Consider the following 27,937-nt stretch of genomic DNA (forward strand, 5'->3'; position numbering starts at 1 on the left):
TACGTGTAGCACCTTATCACCACGGCAAATTCCGCGTATGTGTGAAACACTACTTGGCAATAAAGCTCCTTCTGATTCTGATTCTGATATTACAGCTTTCCAATGAGCCCTGCAGGCTCTTTGCCGATGGCCTCTCCCGGCTTCCGTTTTTTTTTTTTTACCCGGAAAAAGATCTTGCTCGTGTGACGTTCTAAGGTGCCATAGAAATGGCGGAGTCGGAGGAGGAGGTGGACGTCTTAGTCCAGAGAGTTGTCAAAGACATCACTAACGCCTTCAAGAGAAACCCCAACATGTAAGTATAGCTGACTGCGAACATGCCGCTAAACTGGAGTGGGGTCTGACGCATCCAGTAGACCCTGAACCAACCCACAGATGGAACCAGCTTTTCAACTGTTTGGGCTTGGACTATTACCTGGAGTCAGAGCGGTCCAGGGAATGTTGACAGTTTAGCCAGCTAACGTTAGCTTAGCTAGCTGTTTGTTCTGTTAATAGCTTAGTTACGTGAAAGGGTTTCTTACTTGTCCTGTAACAAAATACAGTAAACTGTGTGTTATTTCTTGTAGTTCGCTCGCTCTTTGACGTTGTAAGGCTGCTGTCAAAACTGCACATTCTACACGGGCCAGTAATGTTAGCTCATTACTGGTGTGACTAATTCCTTTAGTATTTCATAAGTGTCTAATATGTGTTATTTTAACCTTTTCTACTGTTTCCCCATGCTCCCGTGTTATGGGGCTGCCTCAGTGTCTTTAGAGGTACACCGGTTCAGGCTGTCAGGGTTAGCAAATGCTATGTTATGCTTTTACCGACTGACGTAAGTTAACGTCCTCATTAGCTGTTCAGCTATAAAGCAAGTAACACATGAAGTAGTACTTTTAGCTAGTGTCAAAATGCTCTTATTAATATTATACAATATATAACGTTACATATTATATAAAATATAATTATTTTTATTTTAACTTGCATAACAAAATGTTTAGGGGGGGAAGCAGAATTTAGTATGTCAGTCAACCAAGTGGACAGTTAAGGGTCATGAAAATGTATATGATGATGATAACTCTGATAAATGTACTATTTTTTTTTTTTTTTTAGTTTAGAAAAATCTTACATGGAGGCAGGTTAGTGTTTTCGACAGGACATGTCCCTGTCGTGTTTTCTTTTTGACAGCTGGCTAAGGGAAATGTTACATTAACGTTAGATTACATTTACTAATTTAGCTGAGGCTTTTATCCAAAGCGACTTACAATTGCTATATATGTCTCTGGAGCAAATAGGGGTTGTCTTCGTCATATCAAACATTCACTTCGATAATAATAAAAGCGGGTTTAATAAGCATTATGGCTTTGTTATGAGTAGTAGGACAAATGAAGCTAGCTATAACATTAAAGCTAGAAGTCCCAGCATTCTAAGGAAACAAAGCTCTGTTCTGAGTGACTGACATGCAGAGATGTGGAAATTGTTGTCCATGCTTTTTTCCTCACGTTTGGTTGCCTTTTCTCTTGTCTTAATCATAAAACCTTAAAACGTCTACACTGTACAAAATTCAGTTGCTCGGCTTTTAGCTAGAACCAAAAGATACAATCACATCACTCCTGTTTTAGCCTCTTTACATTGTCTCCCTGTTTGTTTTAGGATTGATTTTTAAAATTTTATTGATTACTTTTAAGGCTCTCCATGGCTTGGCTTCTGCTCATAAATTAGACCTTTATATCCTTATGAACCTCTGCAAAATTTGAGATATTCCAGCAGGGGTCTTCTGTCTCTTCCTGTGTCTAGGCTTAGACCTAAAGGGGACAGAGCCTTTGCTGTCAGGGCCATCAATGTCTTTTTTTCTTTTAAATCCCTTTTAAAAACATAATTTTCTTGCAAGGCATATCATGATTTTATTACGGTTTTTATTTTAGTCATTTGAAGGTGCTATTTATTCTAGTCTTATGTTTATAGTCAATCTGTCTTACCAACTTGTGATTTCCATTTCTTTTCCATTTGTATTTCGTATCTTGCATTGTCCTCCATGTATTTTGTCTTTAGTGGTGTTACGTGCCCTGTGTTTGTCTTTTGTAAAGCACTTTGTACATTTGTTTGATAAGTACTATATAAATAAATTTTTTTTTTTTTTTAACATTACCCTGAGCAAGTCAAGCTATATTCTGGAGTACAGAGCCAGTTGAAATGGCTTAGAAGCTAAGCACCCTCAGCCCTCATTCTCAGTGTGTGCTCCCTCAGTGATGAAATTGGTGTTATCCCATGTCCGGAGGCCCGCTACAACCGAAGTCCCATTGTGTTGGTGGAGAACAAGCTGGGTGTCGAGAGCTGGTGTGTCAAGTTCCTTCTGCCATACGTCCACAACAAGCTGCTGCTTTACCGCCAGCGCAAACACTGGCTGGACAGGGAAGGTAACGTCTACCTCTACTAAGTTATTTGTCATTTAACCTCATAACTGTAGCATGAGTACAATGCAGGGACAGGACGGGCCAACTATGGAAGGTTGTATCTGGTGAAAACAAAGCGAAGCCCTCATCTGTGTGGGAGCACTTTAAACTGAGTGGTGACAATGGCAGTGTGGCAGATAAGGGGTTTATTAATTTTACTCCTGCTCGGCAGAACTGCCACCAACCCGGTTCTGCAGCATCCAATCTTCTACTCTGCCACGCTCTTCCCCGGCTCAATATCCGATCTCTTCAACCCTGCAATAAATATTCCTCTTTTGTCTATCTGCTCCCCCTCTTAGTCCTGCACTTAGGTCTGCTAGCTTTAACAAAGTTTTGGTTATAATAATGTGCTGTTTTAGTTAGCCTAAGCTATGAGTATAAAGAAACCTGAGTGCACTCTCTCTTTTTCTCTCTTGCACACACACACACACACACACGCAGACAGCAACTAACCCATGCCCGCAGTTATCTCTCTCACTCATGTCATTGCCAGAACTTTATTAATCATAATTCTGCTATTCTGCTTCTATCTGTCAAATACATAGCTGTAGCTCATGAAATGACAGCCTGCTGCATCAAAAGATGTCTAACCAATTGAAGTAACACAACCGCTTGATTTTTTGCTGTTAATTACTATCGAAGCTTCGAAGCTCAAAAAATGACATTCAGGACAGCCCTAGTTCAAAGCCCAGCAGGTGGTGGTGTGTTTTTTGTTTGTCTGTTTTTTTTTTGTGCTTTGTCATTGCATATAGTCCAGTACAGCCCAGGACTACAGCACTGACGGCTGCAAAATTTTATAAACCTAGTCTTACTTTAAGTAAAATACGGAAGTCGTTTTTTTGTTGAGTAGTCCACTGTGGCATAATGTAGAAAGTCAGATAAGCTAACTGTTCATGTTTGTGTGTCCCTCAGCTTTAGTGGATATCACCTGCACTCTGTTGCTGCTTAACCCGGATTTCACCACCGCATGGAATGTAAGGTACGGCACAGATACACCCAGTCACAGCAGCCAGCTGCAACAAAACTACAGGAGGATTTGTACTAAGGAAGGTCAGATGTTCATTGGCAGTGCTCTTGAAAGACCCTCCTTCCGGTCAGGTTAAACTATTTGTTATGGTCAGAACGTGCCAAACACTTGTTGCCAAACAGTGGAACACTTCACAAGTCGGAGGTATAACATTCAAAACAATTTTGATAAAATCTTTAAAAAATATATGATTATTAAATCTTCTTGCAATAAATATCTTAATAGAAAAATTAAGTTCTTATTCACTCATGATTTAAATTAATAAATCAATATTTATTGACGATATATTGAAAATTTGTTAATGAGGAACATCATATTGCCATAATAATCGTCACATTCGGGTGATGCTGGTTTAAAGGATGTTTGAAGTGTTCCCACCGGGAACTCGACACTGCATGAATTTGGCTCACCAGGCTAAGCTGACTAGCATGCTGCAGATGCTGCATATCATCACAGCTCAAAACGCCACAGTGTGGTTAAAACATGCTATATTTGTGGAAAATGGCCATACTCTCTCTATGTAGATCTGTTGGAATGCTTGGCTGATTTTTGTTATTTATTTTTTTTTGTTGTTGCAGGAAGGAGCTACTGCAGTGCGGAGTTCTAAACCCAGAGAAGGACCTCTACTTGGGCAAGCTGGCCCTCACCAAATTCCCCAAGAGCCCAGAGACATGGATACACCGGTAAAACCTGTTTGCAGTTCCTCTACATCTGAAGATTAGGGACATAAGTTTAAAAAAATATTTTACACATGACGGCAGCACTTGAGACGATGACTCTGAAGTTTGAATGGATGCCAAGGAGTTAGGTCTGGGCGTTATGGACCAAAAGTCATATTCTGTTACTTTTAGGCTGAATTCCGATACACAATATATATCGGTTTCAACAAAGTGGGCTTAATGTTCAGTTGCAAGTCAAACCCAAGAGATGTAGGATCACAAATCTGATCTTTTAAATCCAGAATATGTCAAATAACTGAACCGTAGTTTTTCTTTCTACAAACCAGGTCTTCAGCTGTGAGGTAAAGGGGAGCTGCGCGCAGACGCAGAGGGAGGCTACATCCACACTACCACATTTTTGTTTTAAAGGTTTAAAACAAAACACAGATTTTTAAACAGAAAAGATCTCACCAGTGTTTTAGCTGCATTTCAGAATGGATCTACGTTTATATGAAAATGAATGAAAACACACACGAAGTGGCCGTTCATGTACACTGGGTATGCAAGTGCTGGTGTAAACAGGAAGTAGATTGTCTATTCTGCAGTTGCAGAAGATTTGACAAAAGAAGACAGTAGCTGCAGACAAACGAAGAACAGCAATGGCAAAGAACCACACCAGATAGTTTCTTGCATGGACTGACAACGAGGTGGAACTTTTACTGAAAGTAACATAGGAGTACAAAGAAGAATGGTGACAGAAAACAGACTGGGAGTGGTCACAAAGCACAGTGTCGTGGAAATTATATTCCTGGTGAGGGGTTGAGCAAATAATTGAGTTACAACCAACCGTTGTCTTTAAAGAATTTATTTAACAAAAGATGTTACATGATACATCATCATTTACACAGTCTAGGTTTCTATGTTTTGGGGAACAGAGATACTCTCTCAGCCTTGAATGAACATTCCAGGAGAGGACAGGAACAAGACAACAATCTCACAGCTCTGACCTAAACCCTAGTAAATGTGGACGGACTAACATAAGGAGTATAGGAGAAGGAAAGGGTAAGGATAAAAAACACAATACATATATCTATAAGACATAACAATAATAGTAATTATAGAACATGCATAAAAGATTAAATGTAAGAGGACACAATTTTCTGCCATAACACATAGTACAAAATATTTTAATAAAAATACTAAAACAAAAACTGTATTAGCACAAAGGTGCAAATATAGCAAAAGTGCTTTGTTTTAAAATTAAAACGTAGTAGTGTGAATGTAGAGTGGGGACCAAGGATATTATAGTTTTGGATTTTTCATTAGTTTTTATTTCGTTTTGACCTTTTGTTTTCAGTTTAGTTTTAATTAGGTTTTTTTTAACGTGGGTTTGCTTGTTTAGTTTTTATTTATTGAAAATGCTTAGTTTTAGTTTTAATTAGTTTCTGTGTTAGTTTTAGTCTTTGTCATTGCAGGATGCCAAGCTCAGTTTAGTTTAGTTTTTTCATAAAGCATTAAAATACAGGTACAATAATTAGAAATGATGCAGATTAGTGAAAAGGGACACCCTTTTATAAGCTATCTGAAGCTTGTACATAAGGGCTCAAATACTAAGCATGTGTGTATGTATGATTATTTTATTTGAAGTACTAACACAGATTGTACAAATAAATGAAGCACATGCAATCTACAGTATAATTTCTTACCTACATCAGAATCAGCTTTATTGCCAGGTATGTGTACACATACGAGGAATTTGACTCAGGATTGTACATTGCTTACGATGTGCTTACTTATACAATAAGACAATAAAATAAATTAGACACAGGCTACAGTGTAGACGACACAAATATATACACTATGAACAAAAAAACAATAGACATATTGACAAATAATGCAGTGAGCAGAGTGCATTATTATGTATGATGTGATTCAGGTACACATGCATGCATAGATGTACACTGTGCGATTGGAGCATAGTGCAAAGGATGTATATACGATATAACAGTATGAACAGCACTGAAATAGAGAATAGTGAATAAATGATAAGTGGTAACCAGTAAACAGGTGGCTGATTAGAGACAGAGTTACTGGGTTATTGCACAGCAATTGTTCCTGTTTGGAATTGGAAGAAACTGTTCTTGTGTACATACAGAAAACCCTAAGAGCAAACCACCCTAATCCAGCTACTCAGTAGTCCCAAGAAGTTCATTACATCAGTCTCTAGCTCTATCATTCTTGGTTAAATAGATGGAAATACAATAAATGGAGGTGAAATACAATTGATGGGCAGCTAAGAAATTGGAATATAGAAGAAGTTATGTTAAAATCAAACCCTTTATTAATCAAAAAATAAGTATTTAAACGATGTGAAACACAAAGAGACAGGTTGGCTGAGATATCAGTGAGCCCATAAAACACATACTAGCTGACATGCAGTAAATATAGTGACCAGCCGACACGTTAACCCAGTGCAAGGGGAGCTCACAAGCAAAGGGCAAGTTCACACGCAGGATGAGCAGCAAGCCAGACCATCAGGTCTTCATTCGGAGGACAAACGCATAACACACCCGCGGCTCACCAACAGGTGCCTATCGGCTAATCGCCGCGCATATCGCTTAACTGCCGGTCCGGCCAGACCAACTGCCCCACAACGTCAGTTCCCCCGACTTCATATCAACTCGAAATGTAGGCTTATTTAGGTCCTATGAAATAAATAAATAAACAATTTACTCTTTTAATTTAGTTTATTTTAGTTAGTTTTGCAAACCTACTATACAGTTTTAGTTTATCGTCTTTTTGTAAAGCCTCGTATTTATTTTTATTTCAGTTAACGACAATTTTTTTTCACATCTATTTTTCGTTTCGTTCTTTTGTTTTGTGGGGACAGGGTGAGAGAGGACCAAATGTTGTCAGGACTTTAAAATTAACTAACGCTAAATCAAACTATCTTGGTATAAACAGTATTGTCTAATTTTATATCTCTTGAAAATATAGTAAAAGTGAGTACAACTAACATTTTTGTAAATATTTGATTATATCTTTTCATGTGACAACACAAGTGTTGGGCAAGTTACTCAGAAATTGTAACATATTGCTAGTTACTTATTACTCAAAGTAATATTACTTATTACTGGGTGATAAAAGTATTTTTACGTTACTGTAGTACTTTGTAGTGTTTCCCACAGAATGACAGCGGGGGTTATTCTAACATTGGACAGGTTTGTGCAGCGGTGTTTGTGAGAGCGAGGGAGGGGGAGAGAGGGAAAGAAAGAGGGAGCGAGCCAGGAAATGCTGCACGAATATATGCTCCCCAATACAGCTCCTTTAATCAAAAAAAATTTTAAGCCTAGTAAAAATTTGGAAAATCAATATGTGGCGGTCAGCGTTGATAATTATCCAAATTATAGGCTAATTTTGGGAAACACTGCTTTCCCTACCAACCCCCTTCACCCCCAAACAAAGTAGTCTCCCCCGACCTTTTAACTAACATCATATCCATAACAGCAGCAGGTAGTGTGGTTGTTACAAAGCATTTAGTGTAGGCCTAACGTTTCTTAACACAAGCGGCTGAAATAAAAAATAAAGAAGTAAATCCGACTTTTAAACAGCTGTTTTACTGCACATGTAGCCTATTTATAAGAGCAGTATTCAGTAGTCACAAAACGTTATGTTAATGCCACTCTCTCCCGACGAGTCCAAGCATCAGCAACAGCAGCTGCCCGAGTTTCTTTCTGTAAGTTTCACGTCGCTGTGCTGCTTCAGCAGATACTTCAATAAATAAGATGTAGAATTTTTCGCGGCTGAGAGCTATTTGCTGCTCCCACAATAGACGACAATGTTCTTTGCATCTTAGACTGTGACACAATAATGGCAGCAGCTACTTACAGCTGTGGAAGGAACACCTCTCTCCCGTTCTCCGTTCTTCCTTTAGTGTTTGGCTATCAGCGGACATGAACAACAAAGTCCAGTCCAACTGCGCTGCCGCATAGTCGTGGATTTACGTCAAGGATGGTGCGTTCGGTAATGAGTACCGCAGCGTTACTTGCCTTAGTAACTAGTAATGATATTACCGTTTTAGAAAATTAGTTACACTACTTAGTTACTGGGAAAAGTAATATTATTACAGTAACGCGTTACTGCCCAACACTGGACAACACTGAAGAAATGACACTTTGCTACAATGGAAAGTAGTGAGACAGCTGGTATAACACTATAAATTTGCTGTCCCCTCAAAATAAAACATCACACATCCATAAATGTCTAAACTGCTGGCAACAAAAGTGAGTAGATGTAAATGAGTGAAAATTTAGACTTTATTTTCTCTGTGAGAGGGAAGAATTTAGAAAGTTGCGTGCTGCTGTGGGGAGCCCCCAGCTGCAGTAGTAGGCCTACATGCGTAATATTCAGCCATCCAGAGGGTATGATCACAAACCGTTCACAGCGTGTCGGTTGTACTAGCGACACAACCCGTAGAGGAGAGGGAGTAGGGCGGACCAGGCACAGGAGATTGCAGAGCGACCGGCCTGCTGCGTACAGTCGGGTGATAGTTCCCTCCATAAAGTCTGACGTTCCGCATGATCCATGATAATAGAGACAAATCATGCTTTTAGGGGAACTGAGATCTATGCGCCACTTTCTCCTGAGCATGTTCATCACCAGAGTTCACACCCTCCACAGTAACGTTTTACTCACGCACCGGGCGTCGCCCTGGTCGCCAGCATTCAAAGCACAACAGAAAATACGGCTGAATGAACACTGTTCAAGTGAAAATTTAGAGGGAGAATATGGCCTGTAATTAGGGCTGCAGCTAACGATGATTTTAGTATTCGAAGCTTCGATAGATTATTTCAACGATTCATCGATGCGTCGTTTAAGAAGTACTTTTGCTTGGCGGCGGCGGCACCCCCCCCCCCCCCCCCCGTAACGGGATCAGCTGTGCACGTTTATAGGTGATAGTATGAATTTACGAAAGGACTAATAAATATAATATATATAATAAATATATATAATAACATCAGACCAACTACTAGACAGCCGCTTGACAAACACACAAATCACCCCAGTGCTATACAAATTATACTACAGGCTCGTGCAGAATACACGACTTTAAGCGTCGGCCGATGGCCGTGCCGTTCACACAACCTACCGTCATCACGACAGTCTTGAGGTCTTGTGGTGTTCACACTACGTGACTGATCGGTGACAGGGACACACACACACACACACACTACAGGAGCTGACAGCAGCTGTGTCACCCGATGCTGGTCTCCAAACCACGTTTTGTCAAGAAAACACACGGTATATGTGAAACGGGAAATGAGCGATCCTGCACACGAAACAGCTGTTTGTTATTATAAAGATAACAGTTATAAAGACAAAGAATATGGGTGGAAGCATAGATTAGCACACGCAGGTAGCAGGGATTGTCTGAGCTACAGAGAGAGGGAGGGGAGTTAAAAGGTGCAGCTCCCGACACGCAGTTAACTCCTGACTGTGTCACGGCTCACGGCCCAAAAAGGAGAACAACAAACGCACTTGTTCACATTTTCAGCTGAGGACTGCGGCTTACTTTGGCTAGCCTTCAACTCAATCAAGATTTCAGTTAAATGCTAAAGTTGCTGTTAATGTTACCTTGTCTGTTGTCCGCTGGCAGAACACCTTTTTGTTCAGCTGCCGTTGTGCTGTTGCCAAGGCGACATAAGTTTCGTTTTATGGTGGACGGACGGTAACATTACAGAGTTGTTGTTTTCTTTAGCATGAAATAATAACATACTTTGGACACTTTCTTCTTTGTCCCTCGCCATTTTCTTTCTCTTCCTCCACTTTGCAAACAGCTACATTATAATCCTGTCGTGTTCACAGCGTAAGCGCGATGTGCGACAGTAATGTCCCTGCGAAACACTGTGCTGTATAGTTACATGGATTAAACGAAGCATCGATGCAAAGAATTTGTGTCGAAACATTTTATTAATCGATTTAGTCGATAAATCGTTTCAGCCCTACCTGTAATATTTTGTCTCCTCATTATACTGACGAAAAGAGATTTTATTGTTAGAAGTTTTATTTTATGAATTACATTACATTACATTTTAGTCATTTTTCGTTAACAATATTGCATGTTAATATAGTCACAGTCAGTTTTTAAGGACATTGTCACAGCTGATGGCAGAATCTAATCTTCCCTTTTGACTGGAGCGAGCAAGTTGGGCTTCACACCTTCAGTGGCAAGAGTGACAGAGAGGTTTCTCTCTGTCATTCTTGCCACTGTGTGGTTGTCTTGTAAAAAGCCATTTAGCATTAACTGTACACCAGCTTAATGGAGTTATCTAACCTTATACTTGTCTCCCTACAGACGCTGGGTGCTGCAGCAGATCCTGCGTCAGTTCTCTGCTGTGGGCTGCAGCAGGAAGCAGCAGCAGGCCGAAGCAGAGCAGGCCGATGCAGAGAGGCGCCAGCAGCTCAGTGACCATCTGGCCAGGGCACTCCACCAAGAGATGAAGGTGTGCTCTGATGCTGCCTGCCGCTATCCCAGTAACTACAATGCCTGGTCCCACCGCATCTGGGTGCTGCAGCACATGGCCATTGGCAACGTCAAGGTAGGATGAGGTGAAGAGAATAGATACTTTTTATTTCTTTTTGAAAGAGTAAGGGAATTTATTGTCATGAGGGGGAGGGAGGGGGAGAAGGAGAGAGGGGGAGGGGGAGAGGGCAAGAGATGAACAGGGGGGTGGGGGGTGGGGGGCAGAGAGAGAGGGATCGAAGGCAGCCTACACCGTATACACACAGAGGTATAGACAGTAAAGGTGATGTTGCTATAGACTAAATGAAAATTGGTACAGATATTTATAGTAGTATTAATGATAACAATCGTAATGTTAATGATTATAGTAACAATAATAACAATAGGACTAGTAACAATAGTTGTTGCAGCAGAGGGTGTCGAGCAGGAACACGGAGGCAGCAGGTGACCCGCAGCCACAGATCCAGACTCCACAGCTCCAGAACCAGAAACACCTGCATGAAGTGATAGGAGGAGAGAGGGACAAGAAAGCACAAGACTACCAGAAAGGGGAGAAGTTGTGTTAGTAACATACAATAATGGGATGAGGTTGCATACAGAGGGAGAGAAAGTAGAGGAGAGAGGAGCTCAGTGCATCATGGGAAATCCCCCGGCAGTCTAGCCCTATAGCAGCATAACTAAGGGATGGTTCACAAATCACCTGAGCCAGCCCTAACTATAAGCTTTATCAAAGAGGAAAGTCTTAAGCCTACTCTTAAATGTGGAGATGGTGTCTGCCTCCTGAACCCAAACTGGAACCTGGTTCCACAGGAGAGGAGCTTGATAGCTGAAGACTCTAAGAACCACAAGTAACCGCGCAGTACTCTGGTGGGGTAGTAAGGTACTATGAGCTCTTTAAGATAAGATGGTGCCTGACCATTAAGAGCTTTGTAGGTGAGAAGAAGGATTTTAAATTCTATTCAGGATTTTACAGGAAGCCAATGCAGAGAAGCTAAGACAGGAGAAATATGATCTCTTTTCCTGGTTCCTGTCAGAACACGTGCTGCAGCATTCTGGATCAGCTGAAGAGTCTTTATGGACTTTTTCGAGCAGCCTGATAAGAAGGAATTGCAGTAATCCAGCCTAGAAGTAACAAATGCATGGATTAGTTTTTCTGCATCATTTTTAGACAGGATGTTGCTGATTTTTGCAATATTACGTAGGTGAAAAAAGGCGGTCCTTGAAATTTGCTTAATGTGAGACTTAAACAACATGTCCTGATCAAAGATAACTCCAAGATTCCTCACAGTGGTGCTGGAGGCCAGGGCGATGCCATCAAGGGAAACTATATCTTTAGATAATGCGTCACGGAGGTGCTTAGGCCCCAGAACAATAACTTCAGTTTTATCTGAGTTTAACATTAGAAAATTACAGGTCATCCAGAAGATGAAGAAGAACATCCTGAAGGCACATTTAAAGTTCAGCTAACTGATTAGTTTCATCTGGCTTGATCGATAGATATAAGTGAGTATCATCTGCATAACAATGAAATTTTATGGAATATTTCCTGATAATATTGCCTAAAGGAAGCATATATAAAGTGAAGAGGATTGGTCTGAGGACAGATCCTTGAGGAACTCCATGACTAACTTTGGCATGCATGGAGGACTCATCGTTAACATGTACAAACTGAAATCGATCTGATAAATAGGACTTAAACCAGCTTAGAGCGGTTCCTTTAATGCCAATGAAATGTTCCAGTCTCTGTAATAGGATCTGATGGTCAATGGTATCGAATGCAGCACTAAGATCTAATAAAACCAGTACAGAGACAAGTCCTTAGTCTGATGCAATAAGGAGGTCATTAGTAATTTTCACCAGTGCTGTCTCTGTGCTATGATGAGCTCTAAATCCTGACTGAAAATCCTCAAATAAACTATTGCTCTGTAGAAAGTCACACAGCTGTTTAGCAACTGCTTTCTCCAGAACCTTAGAGAGAAATGGAAGGTTAGATATAGGTCTATAGTTGGCTAAAACATCTGGATCAAGTTTGGGCTTTTTCAGAAGAGGTTTAATTACAGCTACTTTAAAGTACTGTGGTACATAGCATGTTGATAGAGATAGATTGATCATATCTATTATAGAAGTGCTGACTAAGGGTAAAACATCTTTAAGCAACCTAGTCGGGATGGGGTCTAAGAGGCAGGTTGATGGTTTAGATGAAGAAATTATTGAAGTTAGTTGGTAAAGATTGAGGAAAGCAAAGCAGTCTAAACATATTTCTGGTTCTACAGCTGTTTCTAAGGTTCCTGAGTTTAGAGATAAGTTGGTGCCAGTTGAGGGCAGGTCTTAGTGAATTTTGTTTCTAATAGTTAGAATTTTATCATTAAAGAAGCTCATGAAGTCGTAACTACTGAGAGCTATGGGAATACTTGGCTCAATAGAGCTGTGACTCTCTGTCAGCCTGGCTACAGTGCTGAAAAGAAACCTGGGGTTGTTCCTATTTTCCTCTATTAATGACGAGTAGTACGCAGCTCTGGCATTACGGAGGGCCTTCCTATAAGTTTTAAGACTATCTTGCCAAATTAAACGAGAATTTTCCAGTTTGGTGGAACGCCAATTCCTCAAGTTTCTGCGATATTTGCTTTAATTTGCGAGTTTCAGTATTATACCATGGAGCTAACCGTCTTTGTTTTAGTATTTTCTTTTTTAGAGGGGCTACAGAGTTGAGTGGGAGGGACTGAAATTAGCATGGGAGTCCTCTGTTACTTTGTGACTTGATAATGAATTTAGAGCTGATGGAATCGCATCCTTAAATTTAGCTACAGCAGTAGTTCAGCAATACAAACTCAAAAGTTATCAAACAGTGGTCGGACAAAGAGGGATTCTGTGGGAACACTATTAAATGTTCGATTTCAATACCATACCAAAACAAGGTCAGGGGTGTGGTTAAAACAGTGAGTCGGTTCATGAACACTCTGAGAGAAGCCAATGGAATCTAACAGAGAGATAAACGCAGTACTAAAGCTGTCATTCTCAACGTCCACATGAATATTAAAATCCCCTCCAATAATAACTTTGTCCGTTTTAAGGACTAAAGTTGACAAAAACTCTGCAAATTCAGATAAGAATTCAAACGGACCAAGTGCTCGGTACACTATAACAAAAAGAATTGGTTGCAGTGATTTCCAACTTGGGTGTGAAAGACTAAGAACAAGGCTTTCAAATGAGTTATAATTTAGTTTAGGTTTAGAGCTGATTAGTAGGCTAGAGTCGAAGATAGCTGCAACTCCACCTCCTCGGCCTGTGCCTCGAGGAATGTGAGTATTAATATGACTGGGAGGGGTGGATTCCTTTAGGCTAACATATTCTCCATCACCCAGACAGGTTTCAGTAAGACAAAATAAATCAATATCATAATCTGATATTAGTTCATTTACTAGGCAAGGCAAGTTTATTTGTATAGCACAATTTAACAACAAGGTAATTCAAAGTGCTTTATATAAAACATAAAAGCAACAGGGATATATGTAAAAGTTTAAAAGCAACATAAAATATAATAAAAGTTACAGTGTTACAATCAGGGTTAAAAGAGTTAAATGGAAAATAATAAAGAGCTAAAAACAAAGAAAAAAAACAGGACAGTAAAAGTTACAGTGCAAGTTATCAGTAAAAAGAAAAATCTTAAATATTTAATTAAAAGCAATGGTAAAAAGAAAAGTCTTGAGTCTTAATTTAAAAGAGCTGACTGTTTCAGCAGACCTGCAGTTATTTGGGAGTTTGTTCCAAATATACGGAGCGTAATAACTGAACGCTGCTTCTCCTTGTTTAGTTTTGACTCTGGGGACAGAAAGCAGACCTGCCCCAGACGACCTGAGAGGTCTGGATGGTTCAGAAGAACAAAGCAGAAGATCAGAAATGTATTTTGGCCCTAAACCATTTAGTGCTTTATAAACAACAGCGGGATTTGAAATCAATTCTTTGACATACAGGAAGCCAAAGTAAAGACCTCAGAACTGGAGTGATGTGATCCACCTTTTTGGTCTTAGTGAGGACTCGAGCAGCAGCGTTCTGAATCAGCTGCAGCTGTCTGATGGATTTCTTAGGGAGCCCTGTAAGGAACTGTACAGTAGTCAAGTCGACTGAAGATAAATGCATGGATAAGCTTTTCCAGGTCTTGCTGAGACATAAGTCCTTTAATCCTTGATATATTCTTCAGGTGATAATATGCTGACTTTGTAATTGTCTTAATGTGGCTCCTCAAATTCAGGTCTGAGTCCATGACTACACCAAGATTTCTGGCTTGATTTGTGGTTCTTAACATTACAGATTGAAGTCGAGCACTGACTTTCAGTCGTTCCTCCCTGGCTCCAAAAACAATAACTTCAGTTTTATCTTTGTTTAATTGAAGAAAATTCTGGCACATCCAATCGTTGACCTGCTCAATACAGTTACTCAGCGCCTATATGGGATCATAGTCCCCTGGTGAAATGGTTATGTAAATCTGTGTGTCATCTGCATAATTATGGTAACATATTTTGTTGTTTTTCATAATCTGAGCCAGTGGAAGCAATGTTAAACAAAAGAGGTCCCAGAATGGAGCCTTGGGGAACTCCACGACATTTTTGTCAGCTCAGATGTGTGATTACCTATAGACACAAAGTAGTCCCTGTCCTTTAAGTAGGATTCAAACCAGTTTAGTACTGTGCCAGAAAGTCCAACCCAGTTTTCAAGTCTGTCTAGTATTATGTTGTGGTCGACCGTGTCGAATGCAGCACTGAGATCCAATAATACTAAGACTGAAATTCTCCCACTGTCAGTGTAAATGGATGTCATTGAAGACCTTAACAAGAGCCGTCTCAGTGCTGTGGTGTGGTCGAAAACCTGACTGGAAGACATCAAATCAGTTATTTAGTGCCAAGAAAGCATTAAGCTGTTCAAAAACAGCCTTTTCAATGATTTTACTTAAAAAATGGGAGATATGATATGGGCCTATAATTGCTCATTAGTGACATGTCTAGATTGCTCTTTTTTAAGAGTGGCTTAATGACTGCAGTTTTCGGGGCCTGTGGGGAAAAAACCTGAGGAGAGACACGTTGACAATTTGTAGTAAATCTGAGACCATGCATTTAGACACATTTTTGAAAAAAATGGCAGAATATCAAGGCAGCATGAGGAGGATTTCAGATGTTGTATTATGTCCTCCAGGTTTTTATGGTTAATAGAATCAAATTGTCTCATGCTATATGAATTGTTTTTAAGTGGACACAGGGACAAGACATATCCTGTTACTGAAATGGAGGCACTGATTGCTTGTCTAATTGTTTGAATTTTGTCTGTGAAGAAGGAGGCAAATTCATTGCAGGGCCTGGTGGATAGAAGGTCTACAGACACAGGAGGGTTGGTTAGCCTGTCCACAGTAGCAAACAGGGCATGTGCATTATTAGTGTTTTTGGTGATGATGTCAGAGAAGAAGGACCACCTTACTAGTACACCTTTTAGAAGAGAGAGATCTGATGTTTAAGAGTCCACATTTAATTTTCCTATTCGTTTGCACTATTGCTCTTGTGGTTTTAATTTTTATGAGGTTTTTATGCACAGCTCCACTTCTGTTTACATTTGATTTAAATAACTTCAATGGTCGGACACTATAGGATTTTCACCAAGTAACTCCTGAAATGGAGGAGCAGAGAAGTGTGTTAGACTGCGACTCTGCCTCCTGGTCTCAACTCTGGGTTGTCATAGATTTGGTCTAATAAACTTGGCCAGATTTCTAGAAATGAGTGCTGCTCCTTCCCAAGTGGGATGGATGCCGTCTCTCCGAATCAGACCAGGTCTTCCCCAGAAAGTCTGCCAATGATCTACAAAGCCCACATTGTTTTCTGGACACCACCTCGACAACCAGCGGCGGAATGACGACATGCAGCAATACATGTGATCACTGGTCAGATTTGGCAGGGGTCCAGAGAAAACTACGGTGTCCAATATTGTTTTTGTATATGTACACACCGACTCAACATTAATCTTAGTGACCTCCGATTGGCGTTACCGGGAGTCATTACCCCCGACGTGAATAACAATCTTACTGTATTTACGTTTATCTTTAGGGCGACATTGAGTCTTTTTTGAAACTGCTGGCTCTCTGGCCCCAGGGATGTTGGAGACGTCTCTCCCCTTTCAAAATCACTAAAGTATTAAACAAGGTGGCCCAGTAAACTGTTGATAAGATAGTTGTCCTGTTGTTTGCCTAACAGGCATTTATAGTTCTCAAAACTAAGCTAATCCCCCTCAGAGCTATCAGACCTGACGAATCTCCGACACGCCCTCAAAAACACCAGTGGAATAACAGTGAGCTGCAGCACACACCTCTCCTCTCCCTTCCAAACACTAGCTACCCTCCAGGCAGTCAGTGGACAGGAAATTGTTACTGTGATGTAGAGACCGAGCTCAGTTAAAACTTTATGGATGAAAATTACAAATTAATAACTCACCACTCAGAAACTCTTGTTCCAGTCCATGTTGCTAAGCTGGTAAGGGGCGCTCCTTACATGCTTGCTAATAACATTTTTTTAAGCTGGGTCTTCAACAGATTTGTGTAGCTGTGTTCATGAGGGAGATGGAGGGACGTGCAAGAGGATGTGCTGCACGAATGCGCTACGGCGCTCTGCACAGGGTGAAAAGAGGAGCTGCAGCAATGTGCAGTATGCCAAAAATATGGTGTTTTTTGAAAATGAAACCATGTAAACCTGTTCTGGTACAACCCCTAAATAGGATTTTGAACCTGAAATGCTACCGCAGCGCTTTAGAATGTTTGTTTTTTGTTTGTAGTTTTTCTTTCGCTAGTCCAAAAATAATTCACTGTTACGAATACAAAGACCAACATGCAGTCGTGTTATTGCCGCGAGTGTCTTTCGGATTGTACCACAGATATAAAACAGATTTATTCTTCAGCTATGGGGAAGTGCAACCGAAGCGACTCTTGCCTGGAAAAAAAACAGAACTTGGGGTTTGGTTAAAACCTACTGGAAAAAAAAAAAGCCTACTGTCGCTACTTCATGAATGAGCGCAGCTACTGAAATTTTACACATCGGCACCGGGTCACCATCAAGGCTGCGTGCTTTCCCCTCTGCTCTCCTCCCTGTACACCAACAGCTGCACCTCTAGTCACCAGTCTGTCAAGCTCCTGAAGTGTGCGGATGACACCACCCTCACTGGGCTCATCTCTGGTGAGAATCAGCCTGCCCACAGGTGGGAGATTGACCATCTGGGCTCCTGGTGCAGCCAGAACAATCTAGACCTTAATGCTCTGCAGACAGTGGGCATTTTCGTGGATTTTAGGAAGAGCCCAGCCCCACACACCCCCATCACCCTGTGTGACTCTACAGTCAACACTGTTGAGTCATTCCGCTTCCTGGGCACAATCATCACCCAGGATCTCCAGTGGCAGTTGAAATGCTTATGTCACATACATACTAATTACACCATTTCAAACTTTTCCAAGTCTCCATACTCCCAAAGTTTTTCAGGTCATATCTTCATTACATTAGAAGTTTTCATAGTCCTTCAGCTACCTCATACAAATTAAAGCCAGCAATTCAGTTTAGCGCAAGACCTTCAACAATCCTTAAAATATTCCACATCTTTCATCCCTTTGTACTATTCAGCTTTTTTTCAAGCTAGAAATTCAGTTTAGTGCAAGCCCTTCAACAGCCAGCATTCACACTGCAGTTTCTTCAGAAATTGCTTTTCTAGTTTTGATTATTACTTTAACTTTGGCTTAAATTGTCTGTTTAATGAAATGTTTGTTTAGCTGCACGCTGCTATGTTTGAATTTGCACAAGTCTCACGAGATCACACAAACACTCCCCCTTGTCATCTCCTCCTGGGACCCGCGTTTGTAGCGTACAGGTTCAGGGAGAGGAGGTTGTGGAGCAACCTGGCTCACTGTGGGCAATTGGTGATTGTTCCCTCTGGTGGCCTGAAGATAAACACTACTGATTGTGCGCATGATCCATGATGATACAGAAGAATGGAAATAACTGGCAAAAATGGCATATTGTCAATATAAAGAGCTTGTGTTTGTGAGAGAGAGAGAGAGAGAGAGATAGAGCATGCAGAGGTGCTGAGGGAATCTTTGCGCAGTACGCAGCTCCGCAATGAATTATGATTGATATTGTCAGCGTTGATATTGTGGCGTGTTGCCACAAATAAATCAATGAATGGGAAACATTGCAGTGGGTTTGAGATTTGAGAGACCACCTCTGGTTAAAGTAAGTCATAATGCAGTCTGAAAATCTGTCAGGATGGTTCGCACAACAATTATTGACCTTATTGTACTCAGTGGGACATCACCCAATGGCTAAATTGACATTCTACCAAATATGTGGTGTATTGCCTTTTAAAGTTAGCATTTGGTTTGTGCTAACTGCCATGTTTCTTCACAGGTTTTCCATGATGAGCTGTCCTCTATGCGCCTTTGGGTGTCCATGCATGTGTCGGACCACAGTGGCTTTCACTACCGCCAGTTCCTGCTCAAGGAGCTGATCGCTGAGCTCGCTCAGACTCCAGATTCCACTACCACCAGTTCACCCCAGCACATGTCCAGCACAGCCCCCAGCAACAGTTCCGACCATCACAGCCATGCACAGGCTAACGGGGAGCTATCGGGAGCAGAGGTTGAGGAGGAGCAGCTCAGCTTCACTAAAGTCCTTCAGCTCTTCCGCCAGGAGATGGAGCTCTGCTCAGACCTGATCCAGTCTTTCCCTGGACATGAGACACTCTGGAGTCACAGGTGAGGCCACATTAATTTAATGAATTAATGGACAAACCAGGGCTCCAGACTAACCTTTTTTTACTAGGAGCACTGTAGCCCCTATCTGAAAATTTTAGGTGCGCAGTAGGGTGACAAGATGTCCTGAAAAATTCGGGACAGTCCCGAATTATAAGTGGTTGTCCCGACTCCTGTGCATTTTGTCCCGAAAATTAGACTAAACATGAGTTTTGATTATAGCCTAATAAAAACATTAAATACTGGTTCTCAGGCTACAGCAGGGCTGCAGCACATGGTGCATATTGTGTCAACAGCATTGTTTTAGCCACAAAGTAACAGGCATCTTCTTTTCTTGTTTTGTTTTCTAGTGTAAAAAAAAACAAACAAAAAAAATAGATCTTGGAAGCTGCACAGGCAGATGTGACAGGCACTACACTGATAAAATCAATGAAATTAAATTAATTGTATACCAGATCATCATGATTTACTCACTGTTACATTCCCACTGTCGTCGTTCCCGCATAATCTGTCCAGAATTTTACCTATTGTCATCTGGTCACCCTAGGGCCCACGCCTTAAATTGACCTGCAATGCAATTTTTTTACATTTTACCCATTTAATTGTATTACTAATTAATAGAGAAACTACAATGTGCTATTTTATTTTAGTTCATAGTCACATTTTAATTGAATGCTTAACAAATGTAAATACTGGCAAGTATAAAAGTGGCAATGTCATTTGTGTATCTCTCTCTGTATATTTTATGTTTTAAGCTGCTTCATTAGTGTCATGTTCAGTCCAGGAAGTTAACTACAAACCAAAGCCTGTTCGCACAAACCACTAGACCGCTAATTTTGTAGACTAACCCTAGTTTTTCGTGTAACGGGTACCAAACTAGGTAGGCTATAGATTTTGTCATGATGTTCATCATGGAAGAAAGTTAACCACATTACCAACTACAAATATTTGCGACTGAGCAAGCCTATTTAAACACATACATCTTTCAATAATTTTTAATGTTTTCTTTAGCCTATAAATAAAATACAGTAGCTACTGGCACAGAAGCTGTTGCCATGGTTACTAGTAAAGCCCAGCTGATTTGGGTTTTTGGGTGGCGATGCCAGTATTAAAATGAAAAAGAGCCGATTTATAAGCCGATATTTTGATTTGGAAATAATTTGAATAGTAGATCCCTTTCCTGGATAAACTACAGTTAGAACAGGCCGATATTGAAAGCTGTTCTGTATGTGGGCTCTTAATACCTTTTCCTGAATGGATTATGTTTAAAAAAAAAAAATGCCTTAGATTACAGTCCCAACAACTTAACATGTAAACAATTGCGCATCAATAAATATTTGCTGCTGGAAGGTGCAGAGAGACCGAGAGGGCAAGAGAGAAAACTATAGTGTATTTTACCTCACACACCATCTGCCATAATAACTACTTTCAATGTAGCATATTCACATCTAGTTTATCCCTTTACCAGCACTCTTTAAATTCTATCCAAAGCTACGAGTAACCATTTCTCAACCACCATCTGGCTCTAAAATGTGCCGTCTGATACAATGGCACAGAGGAAACGCTGCTGTTGAATACATCTAATACTACATGACTGTCTACAATATAAACCTGCAACTTTGAGATTTCACACTAACATTGCACATTTGAAAGAAGAGGTTGATAACTTTTTCTGGCTGGAAGCCATGTTAGATACTCGTTCAGCTCATTTTTATCTCCCCTCTGGTTTATTCATTTCGACTGTAACTGCAGACAAACGGCTTGCTGATATATGTAGAATGAATATGTGGGGTGGTGATGGGCAGTGGATAAGACACATACCTTTGGTGTGAGACTCTGGTCGAATCCACTGTGAGACACCAATTTGTCCCTGAGCAAGACACTTAACCCTTAGTTGCTCCAGAGACATATATAGCAATTGTAAGTCGCTTTGGATAAAAGCCTCAACTAAATGAGTAAATGTAATGTAGAATACATTAAACACTATAGTTTAACCACTCATTAACATTAGACTGTGTATGTGAACTCACCGCTCCGAACGCTTGCTTCACTTTTGGTCTGAAAGCACAGTTAGGATGAGTGAAGGATCGACTCTCAATTTCTTTTTTTAATCATCATTAATTGGCTGTGAATTGGCTCATATCAGCCGATAAATCGGTCGGGCTCTAGTTACTACCCATAGAGCGGTGTTTACTCGCAGAGCACTCATCTGCCTGCCTGTTCGGGTTGGTTCAGCTCCTAAAAAGGACATCCTGCAGCCAAGTATAAAAATATAGGGCTGCACGATTAATCGCAATTGGGGCGGCTGTGGCTATTCCGCCAGTGAATGCAGATGTAGTGTAAAAGCGCTTTGAGTGGTCAAAAAGACTAGAAAGGCGCTATACAAGTACGGAGCATTTACATTTACAATTGCGATGTCGTCATTTGTGATTACATAACTGCAAAAATGGTGCAATTTAATAAAATAGAAAAATTCTCTGTGTGTGCTGCAGTCTGCTCATTATCTCCACCCACACTGGGCTCTAAAGACAGATACGTGCAATCAGAAAAATGATTAATGAGCAGTGTGTGAGTAATGTTTAAGACAACAACCTACCCTAACTACCCTCTCCACCGCTAATCGTTCAAAAATAGTTGGACTGGCCACCGGAGCACCGAGAGAAATGTGACATAGAAAAATGATTTACAAATACAACCTACTGTCATTTTTGTGCATGAATGGTTTATGATTTTTTGTTAGTAGCATAAATAAATTACAAACCAATGTAGACAGTTTTTCTTGCACAAAGATTTAATAAATGAAAACAACCTACAATTAATATTAAGTAGTGATACACTTTATAAGAAAGTTTAATGAATATATAAATAATATATAGATATATAATAATTACATAATAATAATAATAATAATAATAATAATAATAACATTAATTAATGAGGAGGTTTAAGTTGAATGATTAATAAGCATCTTGTAAGTTTATAAAACAATTTACTGTTATGTTTGAAGTACATTTATAGCAATGAATTAATTTTGCTTCAAAGACCCTGGAACTAAATTTAGACCCTAGTCCCTGGGTTCCTCTAAAGGTTCCTAGTTCTGGGGTTGTTCCTGCGGTGGAAACATGGCTTAAGTACATTTATCCAAGTACAATTGAGGTACTTGTATTTGAGTATTTCCATTTTATACTACTTTCTACTTTCATTCCACTCCATTGTCTGACACCAGAAAATCCACCAGTGCAGTAAGAATATTCCATCCTGTTTTTAATGCAAATCAACTTTTCAGATATTTTCTATACTTCAACTTTATTTAAATGAAAGAGGTTCAAATCCTATATGCACAGATGGATAGAAATTAAGGTTTGTTAGGACTAGGGTTGGGTACCGAAACTCGTTACCAAAACTGGTTCCTATACGACTTTTACGTAACGGACCAAATTAAAACACAAATTTTGGTACCTCATTTCGGTGCCACTTTAATGTGTCGATTGAACTATTTTTTGCCTCTGGTGCTCCGAAACAGTCCTAAGAAGTGGCGCCCCTATTCAGCGCAGTACCAAATGTAGCTTCCCTCAGTGAAAGGCTACAAAATGACAGCCTGTATTGCTTCTGTCTTTATTAATGCTCAAACAATCCTGGCCACCGTGAGCCGCAGCCTACACAAAAAAAACAAACTTGGCTCAACAGAGAGCTACATGTGTTAACTTCTCTTGCTCTTCACTCTCCCCCTCTTGAGGCTAACGCACACACTCCCTCAGGCAAGCACGAACAACAACAACCGCCCACTTAACTTTCTGCCAATCACAGGTAGGAAAATAAATGATTGACAGATTCACTGACCTCTTAGAAACACTGGAGAACACAGTAACTACAATAAACAGCCCTTACTGCGTCAGCCTAACGCAACAGTCTTAACAGTGAAGTTTAAATAAGAATACCAACTCAAAATAGATTTTGCCGTCAGGACTGGAACTGTTATTTAGTGTAAAATTACTGTAGTTGGGTTAGGTAGCTTAGGTTTTATATATTGTGAATTTGTTTTGTAATTATATTTATGTACACTTTTCATACATTGTTCAATTAAAGGATTTAAACATCCTCTCGTCGTTTGTTTTTCTGTTTTATGCACCAGAATCATTATAAAAGTATTGATTGGCACCAGAATCGTAAAAAACCCAAACGATACCCAACACTAGTTGGGACTTGATGACAGAGAGAATTGTCTTTATAAGATTGGGGTTTTAAAGGACCATTGATTGACCAGCCAACAGTATATCAAGTATTTAGCTCTACCTCAACCAGCTGCAATAGTAAACTTCTACTTAGACGTAGATGCATCAGTAATAATAAGCACCTATAATGTAACAGTACATTGGGCAATTGTTCTTTTCCTTTTGATACTTTTGGTTAATTTAGCTGATAATATGGCTGATGGTAGTACTTTAACTAAAGTAATATTTTTTTCTTGGAATGGAATATTTTACATTGCTGTACTGTAACTTTTACTTGCGTAAAACGTCTGATTACTTCTTCCATCAAAGAAGGTACCCTGAAGCTTCCTGTGTGTTCTGCCTGTATGAAATGGTTCTATCTAGTTTCTACTTCCAATTAAAACAGATGTAACCGAGGGCCAGTGTTTCCTTCCAATCAATATTTAAGAAAAATCTGAAGGACAACTTACACCTAGCCGCTAGGGCTGCAGCTAACAATGATTTTAGTACTCAAAGCTCCTACGGATTATTTCATTGATTCATGAATGTATCGTTTAAGAGGTACTTTTGCTGGGCGGCGCCCCGATCAGATGCTGTCGTGCTGTTGCGATAGTCGACATGAGTTTCGTTTACGGTGGACAGACTGTACCATTAGAGTTGTTGTTTTCTCGTAGCTTGAAATAATCCCATACTACTGTCTCTTTCCTCCTCCACAGCGCCACCATAATCACGTGTTCACACAGCATAAGCACAAATTGTGACGTAATAAATGTCTGTGCAGTACAGTGCGCTATATACTTACATGGATTAAACGAAGCATTGATGTAAAGAATTTGCGTCAATGCATTTTAGTAATTGAATTAATCAATGAATCGTTTCAACCCTAATGGCTGCACACTTTTACCTTGTATCTCCAATGCATTTATTTCAATTAATGAATATCTGTGTCATGCACAGTAAAGCTGTTAGGAATGTGTTATGTGTTCATTTGCTTTGTCCTTAATGACAGGTAAACGGATAATAGTAAGAGTTGAGGTCGTCCTCTCGCTCTTCAGGTTAAAGTGAGTGATGTGATTAGAAGAGAACATTTATGGTCATATGAATGCTAACTATCTATTTGGCCACCACTATTGCAACTCAATGTGACTTTTGAACACGTCATTCCAAGACAGTGCTTAGCCCAATCCATGAGACAGCGCCAGACCAAAAGTACACCGCAGTATGTGGACCATGTGCCCACATACTATAATGTTGGAGTGTGTGTGTGTGGACAGTACATTTCAATAACAAAGTGTTTTTGTATCTGCCACCCTTCTAGACGGCACGTCCTATACTTGTGGCATCATTGGAGGAGGGAACATCAGCACCACTGCAGCAGCAATGGCGGCAGTGAGTCCGTCCACCTTCATGACAGCAACCCAGGCCTGCCGACAGTCAGCGCTCAGAGCTGTGCAGAGAGTGTGAACGGACAGAGGCATGCTAGTGAAGTTATGGAGGTAGAAGGGGTGTCCTTGCCAGACCCACGTGACAGTAAGCGACTGAAGAGAGGCGTCCTGCTGCCCGGCTCGCCCACCCTGCCCTCTGAGCACAGCTTTGTGAGTGGTATTCTGGACAGCTGCTTTAACCCTGAGCAGAGACATTTCGCCCTGGCATACAAGAAGTGGTTAGACACGGTCATTGGTCAGCAGCCTTGAGAGAGGGAGAGAGAGAGGGGGAGAGGGAACCGTCAGCCCCATCCTTTCTCAACATTGAAGTTGCCTTTAGACACAGATTTAAGATCAGTTTGCCTCCCTGTAGTGCTGACTTTAACTAATAGAACTTGAGATGCAGTGAAACCACTGAAACCAGTCATGGAACAGCTGGTTACTGTCCTGTCCTCCTGACAATGAGAAGAGAGGATGGGGTCTTAGAGTAAGGAAGTTTTGGCGCCACCCACTCTGTTCTTCTTCAGAAACTTCTGGATTCCCTCAAGCTTCATCTGAGCCAGTACCCCTTCAGAATGGAAATCTGCACACGGTCTATTGGCTCACTAGTTGTCTGTTAGTAGACTGTTCTTATTTCAAGTGTCAGTGCCTCAGGTCAGATTTTCACTGCTTTTTTATTGCCAGTTTGGCATTAATCTCCACATCTTACTTCATTTCTGCTCAAATATTTCAGCAAACATACTAAATGAAGCTCCACAGGAGGAGGAACAATGCCACTTCAGGGGTGAGAGCAGGGCAAAATATCCACTCAGTTTGACACAGTATGGAATGCCAAAGGAGCCAAAATTATATAAATTGTATAAATTACCCACTAAATTGTGACATAATTCATTACAACTCTAGTTAGTATTACATCATCATTTTTTTCATAGTAAGTTTTATTAGAGTTAATTTTTAGTTCAGATTTCCTCTTCAAAAGTCTAAAAGTGAAGGTTTTTTTTTAAGTTGTATAGCTAGAATGTGGGGGAAATGAACTGGTACTATACAAGTGATGATGTATCATTTCACAGTGAGTTGAGTCTTACTAATTCCTCTGTGAAAATTCATTCAGTCCTCACATGTTGTAGTGGCAAGGTTTAAGCACATCCACACTCCTGCTTTTCTGGGAGGTTCCTTAGATTTCCAATCTGAAGGTGGTACAATGTCAGTTTTCTTTTGTTGGCCTTGTTTTCTGCTTCTGGTTGATTTCAACCCTCTAGTTGTACTGGTGAATATACAGTAGTCAGCAAGTCCTAACTATGTAGCTAAGTGCTAAGTTACAGTAGCTTGCAACAGAAAGCCAAAAAGCTAGTCGTTAGCTGAAATTTAACAAGGTTGTGTTTGCTTTGTGAAAAGTCTTATCTTCTGCCAACCTGACACGTTAATATACAAGCAGAGAAATGTTAGGTTTCCAGTTCAGACTTTGAAGGACAGAGTGCTAGGGAAGTGACTTTCCCCAACATTCACTGGTGCTACATGTTGCTGTTACTACAACTACTTCATCTGTTACAGGAAAAGGACAGCACTTTGGACCATTTGATGATAAAAGGCAATCATTGTTTTGTGGGGTATCATTGCTAAATGGCAATATTGCAATAATTTTTGAAATATTGTCTGTTACTTTGCACCAGGCTAGTTAACAGTAGGCCTCAGCGCTTTATGTCACTACCTTGTATAAAAATTGACGTATCATCAAAAAGGTAAAATTGTACATTATGTCTTTGTGTTCAGGAATAATTTATAGCATTACTTTAAAAGTTGCAACATGCTGCATTCATCCCTTCAATAATGTAGAAGGTGAAAATTGTGGCTTCTCCCACTACATTGTAATACCTATAATGATAATGGAAGAAAGGTACTCTGAAATATGAATCTAACAAATCTGAAGGCATCTGTATTGCAGGTAGAAAATGGAGGACTGCCGTTTGAACATGATCCATCTTTGTGTTGCCCAAGGATGGGTAGTTGTTGTTAATAGTTGTTTAGCTCTGTCACTGACAATATTGGTACACAAGAGAACAACTACATGAATTTACACGACATTGTTGAGTCAGTGTAGCCTTGGACACACTAGCATTCACTGTATGTACTACGTGGTCACATCTAAATGTGGAAGGAGCATTGGCGCCCCAGCATGCCCTCGATGCAGTTTGGGTGTCATCACATAGAGGTTTGATTGGATTGGCTGCAATACCTTGTTCTTCAAGACAAAATGGCGGGTTTGATGAGAAAAAGAAATGCTTTGCACAGATTGACTTGCCCAAATTGCCTAGCATCCCATTACACAGTCCCCATGTGCTGCCAAGTAACCCTTACCATGTTTTACTTGGCTTCTCTTAGAGACCACCATGTAAGAGTTGTGGAGAAAGATGCTTCATCACCTTAAATCACTGTGTACACGATCATAGATAATCTTGAAACTAGTATTTTTGAGCCATGTATTCTTTAGGTTTGTTCATCAAGAGTGGGTGCATATCGAAGCTGAATGGTGGGGGTATTTTAACATCCTTGCAGATGTAGAACACAAACTTTGAATACAAGACTATCTATGCAGAAATGTTTTTTTAAAGGTTCAACAAGCTTTTAAGAAAACAAATAACATAGCTTCTGTTTTTCTAATTTATTCCTTAGTTGTCTTGAGTGGAGGGCATGTCCATAATCCCTATAATCTCATTCATTTTATATTTATAGAGTAAGTCCAAGGAAGGTTAAAATCAAGGGCAACAATAGTGTTTTATCTTAACTTTCAGTGTTTTGTCATCTGCTCACCAAGAAAATAAAGCTCATTGGGGATAAAAAATAAAAAAAAATATTTCAATCTGCTCTTTATTTAGTGTGTGTGTGTGTGTGTGTCTGAA

At 40.2% G+C, this 27,937-nt stretch overlaps 1 protein-coding gene across 2 annotated transcripts; it reads left to right on the forward strand.

Annotated features, from left to right (window-relative positions):
- Positions 1-143: 143 nt before the first annotated feature.
- Positions 144-27,904, forward strand: ptar1 (protein prenyltransferase alpha subunit repeat containing 1). 2 transcript variants are annotated; one of them, XM_038703192.1, is made up of 8 exons: positions 144-292; positions 2,224-2,393; positions 3,342-3,408; positions 4,035-4,139; positions 4,463-4,477; positions 10,471-10,714; positions 19,062-19,408; positions 24,935-27,904. In XM_038703192.1, exons 1-8 carry the CDS (start codon positions 207-209, stop codon positions 25,308-25,310), a joined length of 1,410 nt encoding a protein of 469 aa, XP_038559120.1. In that variant the 5' UTR covers positions 144-206; the 3' UTR covers positions 25,311-27,904. The 2 variants fall into 2 exon arrangements, with proteins under 2 accessions (XP_038559120.1, XP_038559121.1); XM_038703193.1 differs by lacking the exon at positions 4,463-4,477.
- The last annotated feature ends 33 nt before the right edge of the window (positions 27,905-27,937 follow it).

The sequence above is a fragment of the Micropterus salmoides genome, unplaced genomic scaffold (assembly GCF_014851395.1).
Source record: "Micropterus salmoides isolate LMB-PRFRI ecotype aquatic unplaced genomic scaffold, ASM1485139v1 Ms_hic_scaffold_7, whole genome shotgun sequence".
NCBI classification, from domain to species: domain Eukaryota; kingdom Metazoa; phylum Chordata; class Actinopteri; order Centrarchiformes; family Centrarchidae; genus Micropterus; species Micropterus salmoides.

Bases quoted from the DNA above. Each gene is read 5' to 3' on its own strand.
- ptar1 (XM_038703192.1), top strand. From the start codon at position 207: ATGGCGGAGTCGGAGGAGGAGGTGGACGTCTTAGTCCAGAGAGTTGTC. The intron at 2,394-3,341 runs GTAACGTCTACC...TGTGTCCCTCAG, and splicing joins ACACTGGCTGGACAGGGAAG to CTTTAGTGGATATCACCTGC. The intron at 3,409-4,034 runs GTACGGCACAGA...TTGTTGTTGCAG, and splicing joins ACCACCGCATGGAATGTAAG to GAAGGAGCTACTGCAGTGCG.